The sequence below is a fragment of the Microtus pennsylvanicus genome, chromosome 6, assembly GCF_037038515.1.
Source record: "Microtus pennsylvanicus isolate mMicPen1 chromosome 6, mMicPen1.hap1, whole genome shotgun sequence".
Taxonomy (NCBI): Eukaryota; Metazoa; Chordata; class Mammalia; order Rodentia; family Cricetidae; genus Microtus; species Microtus pennsylvanicus.
Window position 1 is genome coordinate 58,670,519 of NC_134584.1, and position 19,971 is coordinate 58,690,489.

The window sequence follows — 19,971 nt, forward strand, 5'->3', positions numbered from 1 at the left end:
CTTGCAGTAGAAACCACAACAGGGGGCAATTAAATGCTTTCTTAAATTGGGTGTTAAGTTGAAATTCTAACCACTAAAATATGTTTTCTAAACAATCATATTTAAGGCAGATTGTAAAAGCTGACACTGCTGCATGGTGTGGAGTTTATGCATGATAATGCTTTGCTTTAACTATAGTTTCAAATTTCTTTTCTATATGCTGTTTTCTGTTGAGATAAACCACTCTATAAACTCTTGTACATCACTGATGCTTCAGAATACAAATGTTCTCTAAGGCTTTGGTAGAATTAGAAATAGTTTCATCATAAACATTGAACATCTGCCAAAAGTTTACAGAACAGTTCATTAACTATATTCAGCACTATATAGGCAGTATGACTCCTCCCTTGTCGCCAAGAACCATGTATGCCCATTTGTGGTTAAACTGCATGCCTGCCCTCTCCCCCATCAGGCTCTAGTGATTTTATTTTAGGAAGGCAGGAATGCTGTGGTTTCTTTTTTGCAGCTCTAGAAGGAGTCTAGTGTCCCGGGCATCAGGGGCGAGAGTATGTGGAGTGTGTTCCAGCAGCTGCACCTCCATGGTTATGAGGCCCACCTGGCTTTCAAGGCATTTTTAATGTGTCTTACCATATTTCCTCCACACCTCTGGAGTGTGGCCTCCATTTGGACCAAGAGAAAATTTGGCACAACGAAAAGTGTGCTGAAGTTCATACTGTGCTCTCCAGTCAGGAAGAGTTCTGATAGTCCCACATTCCAATCTGGGGTCTCTTAAACTGAACCTCTCTTTTCTCAGAGATTAGGATGAATGTATAGAGTTGGCTTGTACTGGGCGATGGTGTCCATGGCTTTGATAAGAAAAATTCACATTTCACTAAATGGGTACTTTCATAAACCAAGCTCACTTTATTTATGAATTGAGACACCAAAAGGAGGGAACCAACCAGGATGGAGAGAACCCTTCAACATCTTAGAGATAATTTCTAAGAAGAGTTACATGAGGCGTGTTTTCTGTTACTGTAATTGAGTGCCATAGATTGGGTAACTTGCAAAGAATAAGGATTTATTCAGTTTATTATATGAAGATCAGGAGTTCCCAAGTTGGGAGCACAGTACAGGAATTGAATCTGGTAAGTATCTTGCTAGACTGAGTCCCACTGTGGCTTAGGCCTCACATGACAAGGGGACCAAGGCTAAGAGGCAGATCCAAGGTTCCATTTTTTATCTCAGACCTACTACTGAGATAACTTAATTAACTCATCAATCCATTACCTCGTGAATGGATCTATTCAGTTTTGAGGGCTAATCACTTCTGAAGGTCCTATCTACTTAATATCTCACAACATGTTAAGTCAAATTCCTGAAGCAGAAACAGTAAGGTCAGACTCCAGCACCTGAGAGAGTCAAGGGCTCTGCCATACTTCAGAGCATGCCGCTGGTGAGGTGATGACAAACACTTGGAACTGACTCCTTTGCAGAACTGACTCCTCATTTGGGTTCACAAAGCAGCTAAAATTGTGACACATGCCTCCGACCCTCTCTGACTTCATTGACACCTAGCTAGTTCACTTTGGGTCAGTCTCCTGCTCAGCTCTCTGCATAGGCATGCTAATGTTGAACCTTTTAAAACTTGATGATAACGAGTCTATCTCACCCCCTTCTAGAGCTGAAGAGACAAAGGTAACCGTAATGGGAGCAACTTCCTGCCAGCCTTTCAATGTTCTATTCTCAGTCCTTGAAAGTACACAATGATGTCTCCCATCATTGTCCCAACCCTGAAATCACCATGGGTTCCAGGAACAAGAGAGCCTAGTAGAAAGACCACTGTCTTCGTCACTGTTCTATTGATGCAGAGAGACAGCATGATCAAGGCAACTCATAAGGGAAGTCATTTAACTGGGGCTTACTTACGGTTTCAGAAGCTCAGTCCATTATCATCATGGTGAGGGACATGGTGGCATGCAGGCAGACATGGCACTGGAGAGGTAGCTAAGAGTATTCTAATCCACTGGCATCAGGAAAAGAGACTGGGCTTGGCATGGGCTTTTGAAACCTCAAAGTCAACTACAAATAACATACTTCTTCCAACAAGGCCACACCTACTCTGACAAGGCCACACCTCCTAATTCTTCTAATCATTTCAAGCAATTCCACTCATTGGTGACTAAGCATTCAAATATATGAGCCATTCTTACTCAAACAACTGCAACCACCCTCGATAACATCACTCCAAAGCAGGACCAATCACTTTAGGGAAACTGGTTATGTCCTCAGTGGCCAGGACACTTCCAGGGCCACCTTGCATGATGGAGCTGAGATAACTATCAACCAGATCATGCTTTGACTAAGACGGCTTAATATTTATGCCTCTTGTCTCCTAACCCAGTTCTTCCTCTGTTTAAACCACAAATTCATGTGTTATGAACAGAGACACTTAAGTGCCATGGTCATTTTGTTCAAAATCCTTTTCTGCCTTCTTACCATTACTTTCATTGAAGATAGCAATCAGACCTGATAAGTTGGATTCCCTGGGTTTCACCTCTGCCTAAGACTTCAGTTATATTGCAATGGGTCTCAGACCCACACATGTTTAGATAAGTCAGACCCAGGGGGAGTTGGAAGGCAACCATTGTTTTATCCCCCAGCCTCTGAGCTACAGGCTCAGCTACATGAGTGAGGACCACAAGGCCGTATGCTTCTTTCAGACCTTGATCACCGGTCCCTGGAGGAGCCTCAATGGCTGTAGAGAAGATTGGGATTATGTGTCTACACTTTGGTCTTACTAAAACACTGAGAAATGGAAAGAGTATGTGTAGCCACTAAAAGCCTGCATTTCCATCCAGTTGTGATGTCTGAAACCATGGCCGTGCTGAACTCCAAATAGTGTGCTTTTTCCTGTCCATATTTAGTTGTAATGCTGGTCTCACTAAGATGCGGTCTGAGTACGAGGCTGCTTCAATGCCCAAAGGCGAATGTATATATACAACACACACCCTGCCACAAGTTAGGAGTCTCATGGGTGCAGATTGGGTTTGGTGCTGTTCTGACTGTCTTGGAGTATGTAGCCACTGTAGTTTATGGTCCATTGTTTTTCTTCTCCTCTCCCAGCTCGCAATAGGCTGCACAGCCCTGTGACTTCGTAGGTTTCACTTCTTGCTACAGTTCTTCGAAGCAGTCTGGATCATAGCTGTAGCTCAAAGAAACTAGAGGTCTGGACAGCAAAGCTCGGTCCTAAGCATGGACACTATGCTTACTGACTTGTTATTTTACAGATGCTGTCATTCTAGAGGGTCATTGCCCTTGTTGTTGTGGAACTGAGGCAAAAAGAACTTTCTGTGAGAGACTTTGCTGTTCTAGAATCCCAGAGAGAACCCCTTGACTTTGACATAGAACACCTTTTAAAGACAGTGTCTTGCTCAGTAGCTCAGTCTGGCTGCGAGCTAGCCATCTTCCTGCCTCGGTTTCCCGAGTTCTTAGATCATTGGTGTACATTAACAAGTACATCAGTATTTTAACTCTTCAACTTTCTTTGGGTTTTAGCTTTGAGTGGGACAAGAAGCTTCACTGAGTACATCCTTGCTTCTCTTCCTGTCTTCTTTGCCCACCTCCAATCTCTTCTCTCCACACCTCCCAGGTTCCACCTCATGAGACTTCTTCTAGTCATCCAGGGCCATCAAGGCCTTTCATTGGCCTTTCTGTCACGAGAGGCTCCGCTTTGGGCTGTAGTTGTGTGAGAAATACAGAGAGAGCTGCTGATGGGGGGCAGTGCTTCACAGCCCAGCAGGCGTGAGTGTCATATCTGGGACACGTCACAGTAGCCCCAGGAAGAGGTGATACACCACGGAACAGACTCCGTGGCCAGTCCTGTGATGTCAGACAGATGCTGATTATGAGGGTGGGGCTTAGCTCTTGTCTTCTCTGTTTTTGCTGTTGGGTACAGCTGTTCTTGAAAGGGGAGAGAGGAGAGGAGAGATTTTGAGAAAGAGGGAGTTAGGAGAAGGGGCAAGTTCAGGTTTAAACATGATTGTAGTGCCGTTTAGCAGGAGAAATGTGGATTACCATCTAGAGAGTCAGACCACAGGATTATCTCCAGGATAAAAAAAAAAGAAACTGCAAAGAAAGAAAATGTCATGATTATTGTAGATGTCGGGTTTTAGGACCTTCGCTCTATCTTCATCTGTCCTTCCTCTTTTTATCACTCAGGACTTTGAAACATCTTTTCTAAATTACAGCAGAGGGACCAGTCAGGTCACAGTGTAACACCAGGGAGTCTGCTGATAGTTTTGACACCCAAGGGACTTACGGTGTGTGAGGTCTGAGATCCACATCTATAGCGCTTGTATCCCAGGGAGGCCAGATGACCCTTCCTTCTTTTCTAGCAGTGCTGGGGATTGAACTTAGAGCCTTGTACATGCTAATCAAGCATTCTATAGCTGCATCCGATCCCCAGATGGAGTTTCTCTCTCTCTCTCTTTCTTTTTTCCTCTTTCTCCTCACCCCTGCCCCCCTCTTTCAACAAGACCTCCCAGGCTATCCTTGAACTCATTACACAGCCTAGATTAACCTCAAACTTGAGATCTTCCCATCAGCCTTTGAGAGCTGTTGACTACATTTGTGCCATCATCCGAAAGGCTACAGAGGAGACTTTGGATGAGTTGCTGAAATAAGTAATTTGCAGGCAGTGTTTGATCTAACCCCACTTTGGGAAGTGGAAGTGGCTCTTTGCCGCTTCTCCCATCATGTCTTGCCCGTACGATGGTTTAACCTTTGCATGTACTGTGCTAATGGGATTGCCTGGCTGTCTTCAAAGGTGCCTTTTAATTGGGCTCTCAAGCAGCAGCTGCTTTGGAGGCACCATACAACTCCTAGCTAGACCAGGCCAGGTCACTGAGTGCTTCTCCTGGTTTGGGCATCGAGTTCAGACAGAAGTCAACCCTTGCATAATCGTCACCCCCTTGAACCACCAACTTGTTATTTCCCGGAGTTTCCACTCCTCTTCTCTTAAATTTAAATGGAGTTTCATTAGATCTAATGTTAAATCCAGTGTTGCCCCTGCTCAGAGGCCTGTTTATCAGGTTGTCTCTCTCGAGTCTAAGGCATGCCATTCTCTGCCTGCCCCAGTGTTTACGAAAAGGCCCAGCTGTCCTGTGGAGGAAGCGGGACTGTCCCTGGGGAAGCATAGTGGATTTTTGTCTCAGGCATGGTCCAGAATCCTCAGCCTTCAGTGGTGGGCACAGAGATGTAGTCAATTTTTAATTTTTCCTTTTAGGTAAAATTAGACAAGTCCATCTCTAGGACTGGAGGCTAATGAGATCTTTGAACTAATGGTTTCAGCTCGAAAAAGAAAAAAAAATGACTTTCGATCACATTGGATGAGCAGATCGGGCACGAAGGGAGGCAGGCTAGCAGAGAGCCGGTTTTATTTTTAGGTCTCTCTTTTAGAGCAGTTTTGCTGGGCCCCATGATAAAGCCTTGCATATGCCCAGCGCATTTTCTGACGATTCTAATATCACACAAAGTCCTCCAGTCACAGTTTCGTCCCAGACAGTCTCTGCTGGTAATTAGTACTGTGGCCCTAGATGGCCCTGTGTGACGGGAAAGCTGCCCCGAGACTGGGCTGGAGCTTAGGGAAGGGAGGCAGGCACCCGCTGTGCCTCAGTCCCTGGTGACCCTGTCTTACTCTCCCTCACCCTCACTGTGGCTTTCCTAAGTGGGGCACACCATGACTTCCTCTGCGTCTGGCTGGATGTTAAAGCGTAGTCTTAGAGAGTGACCCCGGGGTTCCATAGCAGTGGACACCCATCCAAGAGCAGGGAATGCATCTAGATTCCTCCAGGGGAACCGGATCCTGTGATTCCCCTTTCTGGGCCTGTGGCACCAGACAGGAACCAGACGTCTTTGTGTTACAAGCCGCTGGTATGCCTGGGCTAACCTTGCTGGTCCTAGGCAAGCTCAGTCCAGCACACTAAGCTGTGGCCAGTTCCTGGCTAAAGTAGACACCCTTCTTTTCTTGGCCTTTGGTTGGGAGTGCACTCCCCAAATGAGTGTTCTGTTTTCAACCTCCTGGCTTCCAGCTCCCCAACAATAGAGCCTAAACTGGCCAAACACCAAGTTGGGAAAGAAAACACCAAGTTGTGTGAATAGGTTGCTGGGAGCCACCTCACAAGCCCGAGGCCAGGAAAATGTTCCACTCTCAATCCCAAAAGAGATGACAAGGGGAACCTCAGCACACATAGGTCCGGTGGGGGGGGGATCCCAGATTGTCCAGAATCTGGCAGCTTCCAGTGTAATCCCTCTATGGCCATAAGTGAACAAGGGTCATAGCTGATTCCTGGCTACTTCCTTTCTGAGCTGGACAAACAGTTCCAAGCCTCACTTGGTCATGTGGGCTTTGGTTTCTGCCTGTTGTCTTGAGGCAGCAGCTAAACCTAAAATAAAGACACCACATCACAGCATTCAGAAATATTGGGAAGTCGTTGTTATATAACTGTTATGTTCAAAATATGGACGGCAACTGTTGCTCGTGGCTGCAGCCGTGCCGTGGAAAGGGCTTTGGAAATATTTCGTGTCTCACGTTAGCTAGAACTGGAGGTCTCTGCCCCTCTGAGCAAGTTTCCCTATTCTGTTAAACAGCCTTCCTTGCTGCCCCCTGCTTTCCCCCTCCCGCACACCCTGTTCCTTTCATCCTTCTGTTTCTTCTTTTGCTGGTGGTCTTACAAGGGCTTCTAACTGCTCTCCAATGTGCCTGCCCAGAAGACTTTCTTTTTTTCAGACTTTCTTTCTTAATATTTGCTTTCATGTTTTAATTATCTCTCTCTTCTCTTCTCTCGCTTTTTCTGTGTCTGTGTATGTGAGAGCATGTGTGTGTCTGTGTGTGTGTGTGTGAGCACACATACACATGTGCGTACAGTTACTCATGGAGGTGAGAAGCATCATATCCTCTGAAGCTGGAGTTCTGAGCTACCCAATATGTTTTCTGGGATTCGAACTCAGGTCCTCTGCAAGAGGAGTAGGTAGTCTTAACCACTGAGCCATTTATCCAGCTTCCTCACTCATGGTAGTCTTTTGTCTCCTCCCTCAAATCCTGGCGAAGGCGGTGCTCTGTGTCCTAGCTTGGGGTTCTCCATATACCCATATTAGAGTGTTTGATGTATACCGTGGAATTCATGACCCCAAGTATGTTCAATTTCTCTCTCAACACACCAAATGTGCATGCAAATAAATATAAGAGAATCGAGTAGTGGGAAGCACAGTGTTGAAGGGGAGAGAAGGCTTGAAGAGAGTGGAGGGCAAATACCCAGGCAGCTGCCACCACAGGCAGCACTGGCAGCAAGGCCAAAGGGAGCAGGAATCCAGGACAGGATTTAGCGCTGCAGCTAAGAGGATGGTTTGAGAGGCTGTGTTTCTTTAAGGGTTTGAAGACCAGTTGTAGAGGGCAGATGGGGTTAACTTTTTTGTGCTAGCAACACTCCCATCAATAATTGTCAGCAAAGAACAGCTCTAAAAGAAAACCAGCTTATTGAAGCTGGAAAATTGTGGGAAAAGATGCGAATGGATGGGAGTAACTAGAAACTGGTAAAGCAGAGTAGCCAGACCTGAGTGTGAGCCTCCTTTGTTGTTGCTGTTACTTCTCTCACTTAAACAAAACCAAACCAAACCGAGATAGACATCCTCCCCAGCATTGGCTATTTTATAGGACACAACTCAGTTGTTTTGAATTTATTCTCAAGACTGTAAGACCACCAGCACTATCTGATACCAGATCGTCTCATTGCCCAAAAGAAAATGCAGTAGTTATGAATAGCAATACAATGTGTTTGTCAAAACCCTGTCTTTCAGCACAAAGAGCAAACTGTAGCGTGAACTAGGCTAGTACTAACACAGCGTGGTGAATATTCCCATGGTAAACTAGGCTAGTACTAACACACAGCGTGGTGAATATTCCCATGGTGAACTAGGCTAGTACTAATACACAGCACAGTGAATATTCCCATGGTGAACTAAGCTAGTACTAACACACCGTGCAGTGAATATTCCCATGGTGAACTAGGCTAGTACTAACACACAGCACAGTGAATATTCCCATGGTGAACTAGGCTAGTACTAACACACCGTGCAGTGAATATTCCCATGGTACAGGACGGGAGCCTTCTCTGCTGTGATGCTAAAGATTACAGTCAGCTCCGAGCTGCTCTGACAAGGAAGCCCATTAGTTAATAAACAAACGATAAACTCTCTTAGCATGCCAGTAGTCCCCTCCACTACCCTGTCCCTCATCCCCTGCAAACATTTATCTACTTCCCCTCTCTCACATGGCCCGTTTTAGAAGCATGGTTGTAGTTAGTTTTGGTAGTTACTCTTTGGAGAGTGTCGAAAGTTTATACGTTAGAAATCACAGCTCTGTGTTTCCTGTCTGCCTCTTCTGTAAACATCTATGAACCATAAAAACGAAGATGGTACAGGTAGTCACGAAAGCATTGATGGTAAATTAAAAGTATAAAAACCACTTTCTGCTGTGTAAAGCCAAGGCACAGCCTGTCACTCCACGGGCAGAGGAGCCTGGACTTGGACAATGGTGGAGGACAGATCCCTGGACCGCATTTGGAGAATAGCTAAGATTCAGGCTAGAGCCTGGGACATGGACTGTGAGTAGATACCCTGGAGCCTTACACAGGGTTCCCAATCTGCAGTAGCTGAGATGGCAGAGGAAGCTACAGGGAAGAGCTCTGGGGGAGGGGCCAGTGGCCTGTCAACAGCATTGGTGACATCACCACAAGAAGGGAAACTTGAGCTGCTCACTAAAGCACCAATTCTGGGCTGGGATTTATTTATTAATTGTTTTGATTAAAAAAGCAAAACAAAACCTTTTTATACAATAGGTACTGATCGCGTTCTTCCCATCTCCCAACTCCTTCCAGATCCTCTCCACCACCCTACCCATCCAAGTTCAAGTTCTCTGTCACAAACAAACAAACAAACAAACCCTTAAAATGAAAATCAAAACAGACAAAAAACCAATAGGAAAACATAAGCCAAACTAAATCAAAACAAAACATTTCTCTCTCTCTCTGTCTCTGTCTCTCTCTCTCTCTCTCACACACACACACACACGCATACACATGCACACACGCACAAATGCACACACACACACAACCATGGAGTTCCTTTTGTGTTAGCCAACTACTTCTGAGCATTAGGCCTGCCCTGGAGTGTGGTTGACATACCTAGTGCCATTCTATTAGGGAAAATTGATTTTTCCTCTTCCAGGAGTATCAGTTGCAAACGACAGCTTGGCTAGGGGTGAGACTTAGTGCTCACTTTCCCTTCTCAGTGCCTGGACCCTTTAACCTAGGCAGCACCTATGCATACTCCCACAGTCTCTGTAAATTCTTACATCATCAATTCTGTTGTATCTGGAAGACACAATTGCGAAGGCTATTGGTTTTTCTCCACAACTTGATGGTGAGGCCCCCTTGCTGATCATGTCTTGTTAGTGTTTTTATAGCTGCGATGAGACACCATGAAGAAAAATCAAGTTGGGGAGGAAAGGGTTTATTTGGCTGATACTTCCATATCACTATTGGTCATCATAGGGAGTCAGGACAGGAACTCAAACAGGGCAGGAACCTGGAGGCAGGAGCTGATGTGGAGGCCATGGAGGGGTGCTGGCTTGTTCCTCACGGCTTTCCCAGTCTGCTTTCTTATAGAACTCAGGACCACCAGCATCGAAGTGGCACCACCCATGGTGGGCTGGGTTCTTCCACATCAATCACTGATTAAGAAAATGCCATATAGGCTTGCCTACAGCTGGATCTTCTAGAGTCATTTTCTCAATCGAGTCTCCCTCCTCTCTGATGACTCTAGACTCTGTCTAATTGGCATAGAATTGGCTATTACCATACACTTGTTTATGTTGTTGAGCATGAAGAAGTCAAGCTTGTGTTCTGCTAGAGGTTTCATCCCTACTGACCAGCATTCATGGCGTTGGAAGGTACTATGCCTGCTGCTGGAGGAAAATGGTAATCATCTATAACACCATGCCTCTACTAATCCTGCGTCATACAACAATGACCTTTCTGCAAGATATACCTGCGCAATAGTGACACAAATGTCATGAGAGTGACCAGCCACTTTTTGATTGGATGTAAGGACAACTCTATGAGATGAAACCCATACCTGATACTGCTAAAGTAGCCAATAACCTGAGATTATATAGGTTATAGGCCTAGGGGGAAATCTATGCTGTTATTCTGATAAAGGAATGTAGCAATAAAATGACTCCTAGTGACATACTGATCTATCCCCAAGGTCAATGACCTGGGGCTTTGAGAAGTTATGAAGGATGAAGGGGAGAACCCTGAAGAAACCCTTGTGTTGTTTTTTTATAGGGACACACTTCTTCCTTAGCCCTGGGAAACAGTTGATTTGTTTTCTGCTCCTTTTTCAATAGTATCACCTAAAGGAAATTATAGAGTATGAAACTTTAAAAAATATTTCTTTTTATTTTAAGCGTGTGTACCTGTGTGCACATATGCAGATGCCCCAGAGGCCAGAAGAGGGCAGCGTTCTCACTGGAACGTGAGTTCCAGGTAGTTTAGAGCTGCTTGGCATGGGTGCTGGGAAGAGAGTCGGATCCCCTGCAGGAACAGCAAGGAATCTTAACCACTGTGTTGGCTCTCTAGCCCTCTGGATTGTCATCTTTTGGGGCTGACTTTTTAACATTGCTTGGTACTTTTGAGAGACATTCAAGTTGCTGGCTTCATTAAGAATTGTTCTTTTTTACTGACTTACTACTCACTTACTAGAGGAGGTTAGCACTGTTTCCAGTCTGGGGTGATGATAAAGTTCAGATGGGATGAGTAATTTTGCTCCTGATAAATCATTCATTTCTTTCTTCTTCTACTCAACAAGAAATTAGATTACACTCAATCAAAAAGAAATTCTGATTATGACTTACCTCCAGGACAGCAATTATATTTCCTTCCCTTGGCAAATAGAATTTGTCTGTTGCACAAGGGCTTAAGCCACAGATGATGCTTGCTAAGGCTGCAGAAGAGGCAATAGCAGCAATTGGATGCAATTATAGACATAGCACGTCCCAGAATGGAGCCTGGAGAGAGACTAGGCCAGGTAATAGAATCAGCTGGTTGGGTGGTGTAGACTCCTAGTCCCTGATGCTTTAGCACACTCTGCATAAAGAAAACTTCTGGATCTGCTTTTGTGTTAGCTTTAACTTTTTATTTTCATTGGCCAATTGGTACAATGTTCTTTTTGTTCTTATATAAATGTATGCAGTGCAGTAGGGCTGTGGGCTGAGTGCTACTCAGGGGTGCTAAGACGCTCTCCGTATTACTGCCAAGGTGCAAAGACGATTCTGGCTGGACCAGGCATGATATTACATTTTGAAATATGATTTACATCCTGCTGGTAGATTTTGTAAGCCCATCCCTCTCGTAGGCAAGCACTGTGCTATTACATTTCTGCTCTTGAAAAATAAAACCATACACCTTTTTTGTTTCTTTTTCTTTTCAGTATTACTTCACTGTTCTTTTCGGGCATGAAGGTCAGAAGCCACTGGAGCTGCGCTGTGAGGAGGAGCAGGCCGGGAAAGAGTGGATGGAAGCCATTCACCAAGCCAGGTGGGGGGCATGTCTCGTTTTGGCTGGGGCTCATCACGGCTGCCAATACTTTTGGAAGATTTTGTCATTGTAAGATGGTATCACCTTGGTTCCTTCCAGTTTGTGTGTGAGGTGATTGTCTGCCCTTTTCATGGCTGTGTGCCAGTTAAAGATAAACATAGCAGACATGGACACTAACAGTTACTGGTAGTGGACACGGATTTCTTCCTACACACTATGTACTCACTAAGTGCTTCTCAATTAGGGAATTTATTAAATGTATGACTACCCTTCCCAGCAGTCTGCTACAGGGGGTTTACACTTACTTCCTCTTCTGCATGTAAGGAAATCGAGGCCTGGAAGATTAATGCACTTGCTTAACTTCGTACAACTTGGCGTGGCAGAGCTAGATACCCACGCAGTGGAGTCCACCTTTGCAACATCTATACCCCACCCCCCACCCCCATGCAGTCCCATTATTGAATGGTAGTAACAAACTCAACCCGGGTCAATCAGAAAAATGTGGTTTATTTTTCCCTAAGTACTACCAGGACTGTAAAACTCTCCTCCTTGTCTGTTAGGAATGAGAAATCTGAAGGGAGGGGCGAGGCAGACAGGCTTTTTGCTTTCTCCCTTCAAGTCCAGTTCCTTTGCTCCTGTGTGTGCTTGCTACTTCTTGTCCATCTTCTCCTCAGCTAGGGATGCTATCTTGTCACAGTTTCTATTGATGTGATAACCACCATAACTTAAACATCGTGGGGAGGGAAGGGTTTATTTATTTCATCTTCTAGCTCAAGTCCATCATCTGGGGAAGTCATGGCAGGAACTTAAGGCAGGAACATGGAGGCAGGAGCTGAGGCAGAGGCCATGGAGGAGTGTTGCTTAATGCCTTGCTCTCCATGGCTTGCCTGGCCTGCTTTCTTATCATGCCCAGGACCAACACAGAAGTAGCACTGCCCAGAGTGACTTGGGCCCTCATACATCATCCATGAACCAAGAAACTGCACTGCACACTTGCTTACAGGTCAAGCCTATGGGGGCGTTTTCTCAACGGAGCTCTCCTCTTCTTCAATGACCCTACCTTGTGGCAAGTTGACTAGCCAGCACAGGTGCCATCATTTTGCCTCCATGTTCAGTTCCTTTTCTCACCTTTCTGGTCATGGAGCATTTTCTTTATGTGCATCTGACAGTACCACTCTCCTGTGTGTTGTCCGTCTCTCTGCCACTTCCCCTGAGACTCTGGGACAGCTCATCCCTCGTCAGTCCCTACTCCAAACGGCTGCTGCACCTGCATGGTACTGCATGCAGATACTCAGCAACTTAAGGAATCTTCTGTGTGGTTTCTACTTCCTGTGTGTACCTTAAGACTCAAGAGAAGGACCGGGGCACAGTCATTTGTAAATGAAATGCATTTGCTAATTGTGCAACAGGTGATCAGGAGTGACTTCCAGGTTGGTTAATAGAAAAAAGAAAGCACCAGTCCCCAGTGATTTCTCTCTTCTCTTTGAATCCTTGACACAGTCATTCTGAAAACCTCCTTGTCTTTGGAAGGATCACTCTATGATGCTAAGCACTTTGCACACCTACCTTTTATGTTATTTGCAGGAGCTCAGTCAGGTATCACCAGCCCCATTTGATAAATGAGAAAACAGAAATTCATGCAGATTTGGCAAGATCCAACACCAGGTTGTTAGTCTGCAGAACCACACGGGTCTGCCAGACCTCACAATGCTAAACCAGGGCTCCATATTGTCCTCCTTTTCCTTCCCTTCTTTCTCGGCTCAGCTTTTTTTCTATTTCTTTTTCTCTTCAGAGATGGAAGCAGAATAATGTGAGGTCAGGGTTGAAAGCAAAAGGTATCAATTGCGGACTATCTTAATTCTTTTTATTTTCTTTCTAAGTAGCAGTTGGCAACAAATGCTAGTTCCCAGGGGGAAGCTCTGTGAAGTGGGAGACAGGCACGCTGCTCAGTGCTCTGGTGCCTGCTGCCTGAGTTCCTGAGTTGGGGCTGATTCAGAATGACTTAAGAAGGTCAGGTCTTCAATGACAAAAGATGCATCAAGTTAGCAAGGTAGAGCCCTAGGGCCATTTGCAGTCACAATCTTTGTAGCTATGTCTGTTCTTTTCTACCTGAGCATTAAAAAGAAGTATGTAATTTAAAACATGTGTATTTGACCATACTTTATATTCCAGAAGAGTAGGAAATATTAATACCATGAATAGCTTTACAGTTGCCAAGAGAATATTTTGGTGAATTGGGTGCAGTGTGAATTACTTTAAAGATGCATGGATTTCAGAGGAGAGATGTTTTGTTTGTTTCACTATGACATGATAAGATTTTGTCATACGCGTGGGTGCAGTCAGTAATTGGCTGTGTTTGAGATAAGATGCAATCTAAGATGTGTGTGATTCTGTCAGGAGACGGACTTGAGAAACCACTTAATGGTTTACCACACAGAATGGTAAATATCCTTTTCTCCTCTTAGATTTGAATATCTGCTTAGTGGTTGGTCTTTTGTTCCCTTGATGCTTTGATTTTGTTTTTTCTCTTGTACTTATTTACTTTGATTTAATGCCTGGGACTAAGTTTTTTGATAACTCCTTTGAATTGGACTGCTTTATACTTGTGTCCTTCTATTTGCCTTTCTGAATTAATTCTAAAATATTTATTCTGTAGAATACACATTATTCTAAAACAAGGAATAATAACATGAACTCTCTGAAATATGCCTCAACTGACTTTATTCGCCTATAAACAATGTCAGAAAGTTCATGAAGCTGCTTCAGACGAAGATCATTAGCTGCTTTTTATTGACAGCATACATGAAACGCAACTAATGAGTTGGGCTTGGCTGGCTAAACACTTCACTTTTAGGGGACGACCTGGTGACATTAATTTGGCATTGCTAACAACTTTCAATGAAAAACTTTAAAGCAGTCAGTAGCCAAGTCTTTACTGATTCCTCTTTTCAAAAGTCAGAGCTTTGGGTTCCCAGTGTGTGTATTAGCACAGACTTGTTCTTTTCCAAGTTAGGAATCCCCCAAGAGACACTAAACAAGACTACTATTTCTCCATCTCCTGCTTTCTAGAATGGCTTTTCCATGAAGCCTAGAAGTGCTGTCTCTACACACCATGGAAGGCACACTGTTCTGTTGGCTCTTGTATCAGAGAAGGCTCCTTACCACGATTTAGAGGATCTTTGGGTTGTTTACTGGGATGTCCAATTGCATATTTCTCTCTCTATGTCTGATCCAGAAAACAATATCATCAGAATTAACATTTTCAACTTTGAACTTTGACTTAGTCCAGGCATGTTGGTGTTAGAGTTTTGCACACAATTGCTCAATATGGTAATTCTAGAACATTGATGCACTTAAAATTTCATTCCACACATGTTATGGCATGGGTATATGGGAAGATGCTACCAAAACTCAGCCATCTTATTGTTTGTGTAAGTTGAAGCCAGAGCATTTTAATAACAATTAAGTCTATGGTTATTTTATAATTGATTTACCAATTGAGCATGAAACTTAAGTAGGACCAATAACTGATATTGTTTCTTCATTTTCTTAGCCATATATGTCAGACTTGATTGAAGTAGTTGAATAAAAACATTTAGAAATACTGATCTAGTTAATTGTGGATCCTAAAGACTACTTGGCTAATGTGACATCCATTCAGTGTTTTATCTGCTTGGATATTGAGCCTGCAGAACCTGAGGAGTAAGATGTCCTTGGTCTGGAAGAAGACACAATGCACTCTTTCTGAGCTCACTGTGTCCTGGCTTCAGCATAGGATCCACAGGATCTGTGTAACATGAAGGGGGCCTGCTTGTTGGGGGTTTCTGTCCTGCCCGGAACCCCCAGCTGTTTAGCCCCCCCAAAAAATCACACAGAGATCTTTATAAGTTATAAAGCTGATTGGCCCATTAGATCAGGCTACTTATTAGCTCTTGTAGCTTATATTAACTCATTATTCTGATCTATGTTAGCCATGTGGCTCAGTACCTTTTTCAGTGGGGCAGATCACATCCTGCTGCTTTGGTGGTCTGGGCAGGAGTCAGAGGAATCAATTCCCCCCTTCCCAGAATTCTCCTGTTCTCATTGCATCATTTCTACTTCTTGTCTGATTTTCCCGCCTATACTTCCTGCCTGGCCAATCAGTGTTTATTTAAAACATGATTGACAGAATATAGACAATTCTCCCACACCAGATCTGGGACTACAGCAATCAGGAATAAGGTGGGATAAGGTAGTCCAGAGGTGTGGGAGAATCTATCAGAGGGCTTTGTGGCAATCTGAATGTGGACAATATTAGGCCGAGATGGCATCTAATAGACCTTTTGCCCTTTCCCTTAGATGATATTACCCACTAGAAAAAGAAATGATGTGTTAGTACACGTTGTGGAGCAGATGTTCATTTGTGGCCAGGAAGGGGAATGAAACGGCGAGGTAGACCACAAGGAAGGTGAATCGGGAGGTTACAGAACGTTCCTGTAAGCTTCTGCCCTGTGTTGTGTAAGAATGAGAGAATGAATAGGCAGGAACAACTAGAGGAGTAAGGCTTGAGAAGAGGTCTGGGTTTAGGTTGAGGTCAGGAGACAGTTGGTGAGACTTGGAGATGTTGGGACTGTCATGTTTTGCTGTTGCACCCATCTGTGACTTAGATGTTTGGTGTTGGAGACCATCCCAGTGCCTTTGGCTTGGTTTTCAATTTCTTCAAATGCAGCTCAGCTCAAATCCACACTCCAGTTCTCTTTCTTCCTTTCCATGTGTGTCTCATGCCAGGACGTCAGGTTTGCCTTGAGGAGAGAGTACTGACTGGGGGGAAGGAATTGGCAGACTTGTCTGTTCAGGAAGTTAGCAGAGGGAGCATGGAGCCTTGATCTGACCCTTTCTCTGTCCTTGTCTTTCCTAGTGTGATAAGTAGAAAGTCTTTCAATTAAACCTTAACCTTATTTTCAGAGGAGAAAGAGAGCTTTAATCCACTCTTGAGTTTGTTCTTTGTGTCCTTTTGGTGACATGTGTCTTCATATTTGCTCCTCTTTGGCATCTACCCCAAGACTGACCCCATGAGACCAAAGCCATCCTTTCTCTGCTTGCTCTGGTGGACCATGTGCTTCTTTTGATTTAACCACCATGATCTGTGTGGTGCTGTCTCCATGGCAGCAGGCTTAGATGGGAAGGCTTGGTAAAGATCACCAATCTGGTTCATGGCAGGACTAGCTTTAAGAACAGGTCAGAGCAATTCCAACACTTAGCCAGCAGTTTTCCCAGGTCGAGATATGAATGCTGATTGCCGAGTCCCTCACCCACCTTCCTCCCAGTTTTCCCTGATCTCTATCCTCTGCTTGGCTACCAAAGTGTTCATTCTAAGAACATCTGATCAGGTGAAAGGGCCTCAATATTTTCTACCGATTTAAGTTATTTTATTCAATTAGCTTATTATCAAAAGTTTAAAAGAATCAAAATTCTAATATGCAAGAAAGGAAGGGTTCATACCATAGTTATCTGTGTTGCTTGAAGGAAAGAAAATGTGCACTATTTTAACTGATATGTACTGCTTCTTGATCAAATGCTCTGAGCTCTGAAGTGCAATCAGCCAGTCAGCACAATGCTCTGTCCAAGCTGAAACTTTGAAACTTTGTAGACCACACTTCCTCTGTCTTACCTTCAGGGTAAAGCAGGGCTGGAGTTTTAAAGTGCTGGCTGGTCCCTTGCAGTCTGGCCTATAGAAATTTGTCTCTGAGAATGGAGATCTCAGTGACCTGCACCATCTTCCCTGGCCTCTGCCTAGTCCTTCCTGGGAGGACTGACTGACGCTTCCCTTGTCTGAGCCTCTGGTGCGACCTCCTGTCTCTCTCAAAGCCACAAAGACATCATTGCTTCGACTTGCTTGTTTGTCTATTTCTCTCTGTTGGTCTAAATTTCTTCAAAGCAAACCATGCTCTGTTCCTCTCTTGTTCCCTGCTCCTGGCATTGTGCCCAATTGCTTTTCAGAAACATGTGTGCCAATTTAATCCCCCTCACCAAGGAGAACGCTGGAATTATTTTATTTTTTATTATATTGATGTGTAAAAATGGTATCTTAGTGTAATGAGCATTTCCTCGAACATTTGTAAGACTGACTATTTTTTTGCTACCATTAATCTTTATCTGTGTTTTCTATAGAAATTGTCATTTCATGTCTTTTTCTCATTTTTTTCTCTTAATGTCTCTCCATGTTCTATCTGATTTTATGAGTTCTTTGCATGATGAATTTCTTATCTGCTGGTTATATTCATTGTTAATCAGCTGCACCATTTTTCTGTCTTATAGTTATATCTGTGAATCTTTTTGCAAAGCTTTTGAATTACAATCCAATAAAAATATATTACCTCAGAGGGAAATGAATTCAGAACATTATTTTTAATTTAATTGGCTTGTATTTCATATAGTACAAAATCTTTTATCTGAAGTTACACAATTAAGAATAGTCACAAGGCTGCACAGTCTTTACACTAATTCAGAACACTTTCAACATATAAAAATAAACTGTGTTTACCCTCTACCCTTTCCCCTAGCCAACCAGTAATGGGCTTTATTAATTGATTTTTACAGATCCAACATATAAAAAACAGTTAGTCTTTTACCCTCTACTCTTACCCCTAGCCAACCGTTAGTAATGGGATTTATTAACGGATTTTTTTCATCTGAACATTTCATAAAGGAGTAACCATACAAGCCTGGCTTCGGACTTCCTTTCTCAGCAGGAAGTTTTGCAAGCCCACCCATGGTGTACTAGTCTAGCAGCACTTCAGATACTTTATTCTTTTTATATCTGGATTGTCTATTCTGCTGTTGTATACACCTTGCTTATTTATCAGTTGATGGATGTACAAGTTGTTTATGCTTTTTTTCCATTGTGAATAATGCTGCTATGGATATCTGTATCCAAGATACATTTTCAGTTCTCTTGGACATATACCTACAAGAAGCATACACCATATGTTAACTGTGACCAGCATTTTGAGGAAGTACCAAAGTATCCTCCATAGGGACTGTGCCACTTCTCACCAGAAGCAGGTGAAGGTTTTTAGTTCTCCAAATCCAAATACTCGTTTCTGTCATTTTGTGTTATGAGTGCATCTAGGAGAAGCTAAGCTACATATTCCATTAGCTCTACATTCTCCTTTAGAGATATCCCCTAAAACTTTTTCATCTCAGGGTAGTTCACGTGAGCACCATTGTCTTTCTGCCATGTTTCCTTGATCACTGCTCTGTCTGTTTTTATGTTGAATTGTGCCTTAGAAAGGCTTACTGATAAAACCTTCACTCAACTCAAAATGAGATGTTTACCTAATGAACTGGGACTGTGCCCTGGATTAGAAGAGGAGGGGTCATCTTTACAGTTATTCCTCTTGTTATCTTCTTAACATCTGAGCAGCCACTGACTGGAAAGAGGATAACCGAGGAGCAAGGATGCTGGCAGAGAGATACTGGTGGGATAATGGTGCCAGGGTCTCAAGCTAAGGTGGTACCTGAGAAGTCCTGATGCCAGTGGAGATACTGATGTGAGAGCCCCGAAGGCCAGAGAATATAGAGATCAGGCTAGTGATGGTGAGTGACGTGAGGAAAGGGGAGGAGCCGTGAGACAAATCCCCAGACAGTTAAGCTCCAAGGAAAGAAGGTGTATTTTGGCTCACTGTCTCAGCTGTTTTAGCTGATGATCCCTTGCCCCTGCTCCGTTGGGGTCCATGGTGAGGCAGCAAAGCCACTGTGAGTGGGTGTGTAATGGGACAAAATGGTTCACCTCACGGACACGAGGTAAAAACAAGTGGGGAGAAGACCAGAGTCCCACAGTCCCCATCAAAAGTCCTTTCCCAATGGTGTATTAAAGGTTCCCACCATCTCACAGTAACAGCACTCTGGGGACCAGCCTTCTGTACAGGAGCCTTTAGGGGACAGTGAAGATCCACTCTGTAACAGAGGTCTGACCGTGCCCCCAGAATCAAGAGTTGCAGCCCTGTGGCTTCTGGGCCTGGATTCTTCCTGTTCCTGAAGATATCAAGACCCCTGGGGGTTAGCAATGAGTGGTGATGACCCTGAACAACCTTCCCGAGAAACCTGACCATTCCCCTGGAGTTTGGAGTTGGAACTTTTCTTCCGGGACTTTGCTTAAAGCTTCTCATTTTAGGTTTTGTGACAGTTCACTTCATACATACGCCTAGAATTAAAATGAGTAGGATGAGCATCTCACCCACTGGTGACATCTAACGAAGATAACAAACAGTCTGCCCTTCATAAAAATAATGAAGACTGTAATTCCATGCCACGTCCCTTCTCTGGATCATCCAGACTTCTTTTGAATGTTCTT

At 43.9% G+C, this 19,971-nt stretch overlaps 1 protein-coding gene across 3 annotated transcripts in view; it reads left to right on the top strand.

The window, feature by feature from the left end:
• Rasgrf2 (Ras protein specific guanine nucleotide releasing factor 2) overlaps positions 1–19,971 on the top strand; it is a 215,188-nt gene that overhangs the window by 46,160 nt on the left and 149,057 nt on the right. For all 3 annotated transcript variants that reach the window (XM_075976335.1, XM_075976336.1, XM_075976337.1), the window contains exon 2: positions 11,530–11,636. In XM_075976335.1, the coding sequence (XP_075832450.1) occupies positions 11,530–11,636 (107 nt within the window). The remainder of the gene's footprint in view (positions 1–11,529; positions 11,637–19,971) is intronic.